The sequence below is a fragment of the Orycteropus afer genome, unplaced genomic scaffold (assembly GCF_000298275.1).
Source record: "Orycteropus afer afer isolate SDZICR_OR568_19922 unplaced genomic scaffold, OryAfe1.0 scaffold00290, whole genome shotgun sequence".
NCBI classification, from domain to species: domain Eukaryota; kingdom Metazoa; phylum Chordata; class Mammalia; order Tubulidentata; family Orycteropodidae; genus Orycteropus; species Orycteropus afer.
In genome coordinates, this window is record NW_006921877.1 from 1765592 (window position 1) to 1774818 (window position 9227).

Here is a 9227-nt window from a genome sequence, read left to right on the forward strand (position 1 = left end):
CGGGGAGTGGCTGGTGGGTTTGAACCGCCAGCCGTCTGGTTAGCAGGCAAGTGTCTTAGCCACTATGCTACCAGAGCTCCCACTGTTTTGTGCATATAGAAATTAAATACGAAATTAAGAATTTAAGTCGCTGCGTTCAGTCTTTTGCATTACTTACTCCTCCTTCCTTTTTGTGGTTTTGGTTTGGAAAGACAGAAATAATAAAGTGGAAGATTAGAGAGCACTTGGAATCAAGTTAAACAATTTATTCATTAAAACTGGTTCCCAAACTGCTCCTGGCTGTCGCTAACTCACTGGGGCACTGCAGCGTATTTTAAATTTTCAGGGGAAAACAGCACCATCTGTTGGACATCATACAAACTACTATCATCACGTTGTGTGACCCTAACTATTTAATGTGAGAGCTCTGCAGAAAAGAGATGAGGCAATCTGCTTTAGTACAGATTCCAGTGTTGGAAACCCTGTGGGGCAGTTCTTCTCTGTCCCATAAGGGTTACTATGAGTTGAAACACAACAGCAAGGGTGTGTGTTTTTTTGGTAAACTACTTAATAAACAGAACATGTTTTTGTTTGTTTGTGGTAAGAGCATCATAAAAAAAAATTACTGAGCCACTGAGGGCCTTTGCATTAAAATCTTTGACCATTGAGCAGTAATGCCACTACTGTTCTAAGACAACGAATCTGACCCATAGTCAACTAATACTGGAAGACAGAATGTCAGTAGTTCTTTATTTACATTTGCAAAGATGTAGACTTTAGTTTTAAAATAAGTATGTAATTGAGGTAATATTTTCAAATTAAAGGAAGACTCTAAAATCAAGGAGTATCTAGAATTTTTTAGAGTAGAAGTACAGGGTAGTAGTCGGCTGGTATTAGGGCGTGACTGGTGAGGCACTCATTTCAGGAGAGTAAAAAGCCTTAAGTAATCAAGATACAGATTATTCTCATGCAGCATTTTAAAAAAGATAAATGTTAATACAGAAGAAATCGTGATGAACAAAATATCCATTTTGCATCAGTAGGATCTGACCTTGAAATTGCATGATTCACCTCACTCATCAGGCCCTAATCACAGCCCTACGTATTATAAATTAGTCTTTCATAGGAGCTCGGGTAGCATAGTGCCTAAGGCACTTGACTGCTCACCTGAAGGCTGGCGGTTCAAACCCACCAGCCACTCCTCGGAAGGAAGGTTGGACAATCCTACTTCCGTAGTGATACTGCCTCGGAAACCCAAGGAGGGGTCGCTATGAGTCGGGGCCGACTCGACGGCAAACAACAACAACAACAACAATATCAATTGAAACTTTTTTTATGGAAGGACTTCTAATATTCAAGAATAAAAGTTGTAATTTCAGACCCCTGAAAATTAGGGGAGGGAAAAGTGAACTTGTTAGGTGTGGGATGAAGGAGGAAAAAAGGGGTAGATTACCAATGGATTCAAGTATATGATTCCCTATTTTGCACAAAACTGTTTCTCTCTTTTCTAGATCAACATCTTATGTAATTTTTCTTTTCTTGTAGCATGGCGGACACCGACCTGTTTATGGAATGTGAGGAGGAGGAGCTGGAACCATGGCAGAAGATCAGTGATGTCATTGAGGACTCTGTAGTTGAAGATTATAATTCAGTGGATAAAACTACTACAGGTAACAAAAGCTCTTTTGATCTTGTTGTAAACCTATCCCATGTTTAAATTGATCTGAATGGCTTTTTGGTTAAGAAAGTATGAGGTGGAGAAGGACTTTTAGAATCCAGGGCACAGAGAACCATGTACAACACTAATAAATATTTCATGATATAAAAGAAAAATTAAAGGATGTCTCATTGTAGCACTGGTGCTGCCTTCTTTTCCATGCTATAGCCTGTAAATGCCTCAGTTTCCTTATCCACAAAACTAGAAACATTGTATTTAACTCATTAAAAACATTAAAGGTTCTTAACCAATGTTTATCAAACATCTAGCAGTACTCTTGGATGTATGAGCAACAATGTAAAGTGATGGTGTGTGTCAGTACTCATTTATTTAGGTACCTAGTCAAAAAAACGGATTCCTATAGTCTTTTTTTTTTTTTCCACTTGAACTTGGCTTCTTCCGTGAGCTGAACAGAAATTGCTTTGTGTTTGTCTTCATGGACAGTTTACAAATTTAGGCTTGTTAGCATCTCTTTCTTAAAGGTGATGTTGCCACGTCAAAATCTAGATTTCCCTGGGTGGTAGCCTCTCCACCAAATTGTACGAGCTGCTCTTTTTATATTTATCTTCTTTGCCTTGAGACCTGAAGATGGCATTGGTTTAGGCTCAAACAGGACACAGTTCAGGGTCTTTGGATGGCTTCATTGTATGGTTATGAATACCAGTTGTGGTGATGTTAATAAACTTTTGATTTGTAGAGGTTTGCTAGTGCTATATAACCAAAACATTAAAACCTGGTTCAGTGGTCTCGTGATTTAACTTAACCACGAAATGTGAGACAAAGAAGGAGTTGTGTCTAAATGGTAGAGTGAGGGACAAGTAGGAGGAGAAACCAGATGAACAGTCAGATTTACAAGTAAAACAGGGAACTTGGCTAAAGAGACTCACAAGATGGAAATTGAAGGTTAGAGCAGTATCCTTTAGTGTCATCTGTCCCTGTCTCCCAAGTGACTGTGCCTCCCCTTCCCCACAGTTTCTGTGAGCCAGCAGCCAGTCTCGGCTCCAGTGCCCATCGCTGCCCATGCTTCTGTTGCTGGGCACCTCTCTACATCCACCACCGTTAGTAGCAGCGGGGCACAGAACAGCGACAGTGCCAAGAAGACTCTTGTCACACTAATTGCCAACAACAATGGTAAGTGAGATTATTGGGAAATTATTCCTGGGCTATAAGGGTGAGAGAATGAAAAAAGGTTTTAGGGATAGGTGTACCTATTTTTAGGTACTGGTGTGGTTTCTGGTAGTTGGAGAGTGACCTTAGTAATGATTCTCTGATACGGTAGTGAATCAGTAGGTGGTGCTGTTCCTTCTGAGTTAGTGCTGAATTGATGGTGGTGATTAAAATCAGATGGCAGAATATTCTTTCTTCTGATGATTTCTAAGAGAAAAAATGGACATATAAAATTCATGACTATTAAAGATCTTTTATTTCTTTTTTTGTTTTGTTTTTGTTTTAGTTAGAAGAGTCTTGCTAGCTTGGTAAGAATTTTCCCAGGGTAGCTTTGTTCTTTATTTTCTCTGGCAAATTCATTTGGTTATTGGTTTCCAGATGTGGAAGACAGGATAGACAGGGTTTTTGTCCATCTGAAGGAAATGGTGAAAGAGTGTCTTTAGTGTATTTAATGACCAGAGAGGCTGTATCCTATTGGTTTTTATTTCATTTCTGATGACTGGTTTTACATTCTGTAGAGGAATTACTGCCAAGTTATGTCTCAAGACTCATAACTACAATAGACACCTTCATAGAATCATTGCATTGTTGAAAAGAACTTTATTAATACTTAAAAAGTAGTACAACTTTATTAATACAAGAACATTAAGTACATTATAGGTAAACTAGAAAAAAATCAAAAGGCAGTTGAAAAAAAAACGTGTAATCCCTCCACCTGGTAACTACAGTAAAATCTGTGAAAGCCTGAACCTGTTTAAGGCAGAAACCTGTCAAAGAAGGAAAACTCAAATATTTCCAATAAAACAATTACTTTAGCCTAATATTCTTGAAAGCTGGAACCTCAGGACATGGACAGAATCAGAAAATTGTTAGTATTTCAACCCAGATACAAGAACTGCATATGCAAAAGCTGGAAATAGTTCCAAGAAGTACAGGAGGCAGAGATGAAGGTTCAGTCTTCCACTTTCTTTTTGCATTGTTACTGGGTGTTGAGTGCATACCTTGCATCACTGCTGTTCTCTGAGTATGGCTGTTCTTTACATTTTTGCCTTTTTTGTTAGTGGTTTCTTTGTTTTTTGTTTTTTTGTTTTTAAAAAACTCTAAATTTTTTCCAGTGAAAAACAACACCCGTAAGTTTGAAGAAGGTAAGAGATACTAATAAATTACTTTATTTTCATTAAAATCTAGCAAAGCACTATTTTTTTTCCTTGTCTTGAGAGATTTCACTCTTTTCCTTATCTTTAAGTCTTTGCTTTAGCTATTTATAATTTTTATACATGTTGTTAGAATTTTCAAAATCCAATTCTTCATTTCCTTGAAATTCTTTCCTTCAAGATTTCTTGTTTTGCCCAAAATAGTAGAGAAATATTTCCTCACTTAACACATTCAATGTGTGTACAAAAGCAAAAATACTCTTCTCATATGGTTTTTGTCTTACGTGTTTTACTGAAATATGCTTCCTTTATCATATGATGTTGATAGTTTTCACTTTTCTTGTTGTTGGTTGAGATACTCACATTTTCAAGAAGATAAGAATAAAATTCTTTAATTTTTTTATAAGAACTTACTTCCTCTTTTGTTTCCTTTTTTAAAAACTTATTCCTTCACAGCCACAGTCAAGAAAGTGAGAAATCTATCTCTGAAAGAAAAGTTTGACGTTGTCAAAATGATAACTGAAGAGAAAAAGACCGTCAAGGAAGCTGTAATTAAGTTCAAGTGTGGCAAGACCCAAATTTACTCAATTATGAAAGAAAAGGATAAAATAATTGAAAAATATATGAGCAGCACCAATGTAAATGTCAAGAAAGTAAGGGATGGAAATTATGCAGAAATCAACAAATCTGTTTTCGAGTGGTTTCTTCAAGCCTCCGCCAAAAATATTCCCATTTCAGGACCTATCCTGCAAGCAAAGGCAAAGGAAACGGCGAAACTTTTGAAAGTTGATGGATTCTCAGCATCTAATGGGTGGCTTCAGAGCTTCAAAAAAAACCACAGAATCACTTGCAAGGTAGCTTGTGGGGAATCAAACAAGGTTGACAAAGACGTTCAAAACTGGTTCACAAAATTAAAAGAGATCATAAGAGGATATGATCCTAAAGACATTGCAAACGCTGATGAGACTGCTCTATTTTACAGGGCAATGCCCAATAGAACCCTGAAAATGAAGGGGGAAAAATGTTTGCAGGGTCGGTTTTCAAAAGAGCGGCTTACTATCCTCTTGACCACATTTGCAGATGGAACATTTGAGAAACCATGGATAATTGGAAAGAGTGAGAAACCACGGTGTTTCAAGAATATCAAAATTAATCAGCTTTCAATAGAATGGAAATGGAATAAAAATGCATGGATGACAGGAAGGATTTACGAAGAGTTTTTAAATAAACTCAACAATAGCATGAAAAAACAAAACCGAAGCATTCTTCTGTTCATTGACAATGCTACTTGTCATCGATCATTGCCCCTGTCCAATATTAAATTAATTTTTTTCCCACCATTCATGACATCAGTGCTACAACCTCTGGATAATGGCATTATTCAAAATATTAAAGTAAACTACAGGAAGCTGTTACTTCAGAAAGTTATTGCCAACATCGAGATGTGCAAGATGGCATTGGAGATTTCAGAGAAAATCGATGTCCTTGATGCAATTTCATTTCTTAAGCGATCAATCAGAATGATTAAGGAAGAAACTGTAAAAAAATGCTTTAAGAACTGTGGCTTTTTATTTGGCAATGGTGATAGTATACAAAACGAAACAGTTATTGAGTCTAGTAACATCATGCAGATTCAGGATGCAATAAATGACATGTATAGTGATGTTTCGGAAAATAGGGTCAGTGCTGCATCTTACATTGATATCGACAAAGAAATTGCCACAGAAATGGATGATACCAACCTGCAAGAAATTGTGGACTTGCAGTCTAAAGATGATGATGATGAAGATGATGAAGACCTTCCATTAGAAGAACCTGAGCCTTTAAGTCAGACACAAGTTTCCAGCTATATAAAGGCTTTGAAGGAATTTGGAAAAGTTAGAGGAGACCAGGAGTTTTTTGATAAAGCTACAGACTTAGAAATTTGTTTCAATAATTTCATCAAAAACCAAAACAAACCAAACAGTTGGCATTAGATGTTTTTATTAAAAGCTGAATTTTACCCATGTCTTTGTTTGAATGGTGTATGCACATAACTGTACATTAATTTGAATAAACATGTAAATCATACAAAATGGTCTTTTCAGATCTTACAAAATTGAAATGAAACACTTTCTGGGTGGTTATGAGGTAGGATTCTTAATAGAGAATGACAGAAAAGTGGTAAGACTGTATCCTCTCAAAAGTGGAAAGCTTGGAAACTCAGAAAACCAAGGCAGTTCTGATGTGTTCCAGCTCTCACAGGTTTCACTGTGTCCTATTTTTCACTTTCATTCTGTATATATAGTGAAACCTCTGAAAGCCAGAACTCAATGAGACTGCCTTGTTTTTCTGGGTCTCATAGTTTTCTGCCTTGACGGGCTGAAGTCTTACCACTTTTCTCTTGCTGCTTTTAGTGGAAAATAAAATTTGAGTTTTCCTTTCTGGCATTTTTCCACCTTACCTGGGTCTCAGCTTTCACAGGTTTTACTATATATGTACTTTTATATACATACTTCTTTGTACTCTGTAGTGATTTACTAGTTACGAAAATGGGATTGTACTGACTCTACTCTGTTTGCTTTTTATCCTTAATTTAGAGTGACTATCTGCCCCTTTTAACATTTTTTATGATGGATTGTATTTCCCATTATTTGGTTAACTGTAGATTGTAAAAGCATGTTTTGCTATTTCAGAGAGCCAGAGTGAATGTCTCTGTATCTGTCTTTTCTCACATCCTTAGTTCTAAGAATACCTTGTTAAAAGTGCTGTTATTGGATCAAAGGCCATTGCAGTTTTTAAGGATTTTGATCAGTATTGTCAGTTGGCCATCCAGAAATGTTGTGCCAGTTTATATTTCCTTAGAAGTACATGGTATTTTTATTTTTCGATATAACCATTTCTGGATACATTGTTCTATTATTTGACATTTAGTAGGGACTCATATTTTTATACTTATAAATAGTGCTGTGGGGAACATCTTTGGACATTATATTTGCAGTATAAAGTCTTAAGAGGCAAGATTGCTGGGTCAGGCATTTTCCTTGCCCTCTCTCCATAAAAAGCATTTCCTTTACTCTTAAGGAACAGTTTAAAACCACTTTTCTGTCATGTTGAAATATGACCTTTTTCTTTTGAATATCTGCTTATTTTGTATGTGCCATACATAAGTAGATCAGGGAATAGTTGAATCATGGTTTGAAATTTCAGTGGTAATTATTAAAATATTAAATTGTGTGACTTCCAGCTCTGTGAAGGAAAGGTTAAGGATTTTCTTTTTAATTCAGTTTACCATATTTTGCATCCATACTATCTGTATGCTTATGTGTTAGGTTTTGTGGACAAAATAATAAAGAAGAGTAAGCTATGGTTCTTGCCTTCAAAAAGGTTAGAATCTTTTTTTTTTTTTTATTTTCCTTGTTTAAAGCTTAGAATCTTATAGGGAATATCTTTTTGTGTGGTGAGTAAAGTAGAATTTCTGTTCTTTCAGACATCAAGACATTTGAAACAAACAAAAAAAGACTTATGAAGCATATGTAAATAAGACAGTATGAAATAGATGTTTTATTTTTCTCAAAATAAGAGTCCAAAAACACCCACACATATATGGAACCTTGATGTATAACAAAAATGGTAGTACGATCATTAAGGAAAGAAAGGATTAGGCCATAAACCATGCTGGGTCGATGACTCTTGGGGGAAAAAAAAAGGGCTTCTATTTCACACATACACAAAGATTAATTCCAAATGGAACAAAGACTTAAATGTGAAAGCAAAACTTTAAAACTTTTAGAAGAAAATAGTCTCAGGAAAGGGAAAAATTTCTTAAACCAAATACATAGAAGAGCTAGCCATATAGAATAAGACTCATACATAGAAGTACATTAAAGATGTGGTTAAAAAGACAAACCAGTAGAAGGTATTTGCAACATGTATTAGAATAGGAAGAATTACTATCCAGGAGCCCATAGTAAAAATACACAACTTGAGAAAAATGGAGAAAAGCCATGAACAGGAATTTCATGGAACGGGAAACATGTATGGGCAGTGATACATGTGAAAAAATGCACAACCTCATTTGGCATCAGGAAAGTGCTACTTAAGACTACAATGAGATAACCACTTTAAGCCCATTAGATTGGCAAAAAGTAAGAAATCTGTTGGTTTCAAGTGTTAAAGAGGATGTCGATACTGCTAATTTAGGAAGTAAAGTATTAACAACTACTTTGGAAAATGAAGTTTCTTATTGTACAAATGCAAACATATGTATATGCTACAACCCAGCAGTTCCACTTCTACTGATATAACCTGGAGAAATCTTTGGATATATGCCCTAAGAGGTATGTGCACAATTCTCATAGCGTATTTGGAATAGAAGAAAATAAAACATGCAAACAACCCAAATGACTGTTGACATGTGTTGTTGTTGTTATGTGCCGTCGAGTCAGACCTGACTCATAGCGACTCCTTCCTTAGGTTTCCGAGGCGGTATCACTATGGAAGTAGATTGCTCAAACTTCCTTCCAAAGAGTGGCTTGGTGGATTTGAACTGCCAGCTTTCTTGTTAGCAGCCAAGTGCCTTAGGCACTATGCCTCCAGAGCTCCTATTGACAGGAGAGTAGGTAATTAAATTATGATGGGTATGCTCAATGGGATGTTACATAACTATAAAATGAACACATTAAAGCTATATACAACTGCACGGATGAATCTTAGACATAGTGTTCAGTAAATATGACTATATATTACGGATATATTGTGCGATTTAAATGAACTCAAAAACAAGTACAACTAAAATATAATTTATTGAAAATGTGTAATAAAACTAGTTTGGTTTTTTTTTAAAGCAAGAGAATGAAAATTATAAATTCAGGATAGTGACTACTTCTGGTGGCAAGACAAAGAAAAGAAAAACATAAATAGTATTAATAATGATCAAGTTTTAAGCTGGGTGGTAGATTGAGAGTTTTTGTTTTCTTGTTAAGCTTAAATTTACATAATATTTTAATTTTTAAAATATATAACTTTTGTTATTGTTGAGACTGTACACAACAAAACATAACACGTCTTAAACAGTTTCTACATGTACCATTTAAAGCCATTGATTATATTCTTTGAGTTGTGTAACTATTCTCACTCTCCTTTTCTGAGTTCTTCCTCCCCATGAACATAAATTCACTGACCCCTAAGGTTCCTATCTAATAGTTCAAGTTGCTGTTGTCAGTCTGATC

General features: G+C 35.7%; 1 protein-coding gene across 1 annotated transcript in view; it reads left to right on the forward strand.

Annotated features, from left to right (window-relative positions):
- Window positions 1-1525: 1525 nt before the first annotated feature.
- Window positions 1526-9227, forward strand: part of POGZ (pogo transposable element derived with ZNF domain) — a 36297-nt gene continuing 28595 nt past the window's right edge. Inside the window, exons 1-2 of the mRNA XM_007950883.2 lie at window positions 1526-1649; window positions 2669-2827. Coding sequence (XP_007949074.1) covers window positions 1526-1649; window positions 2669-2827 — 283 coding nt within the window. The remainder of the gene's footprint in view (window positions 1650-2668; window positions 2828-9227) is intronic.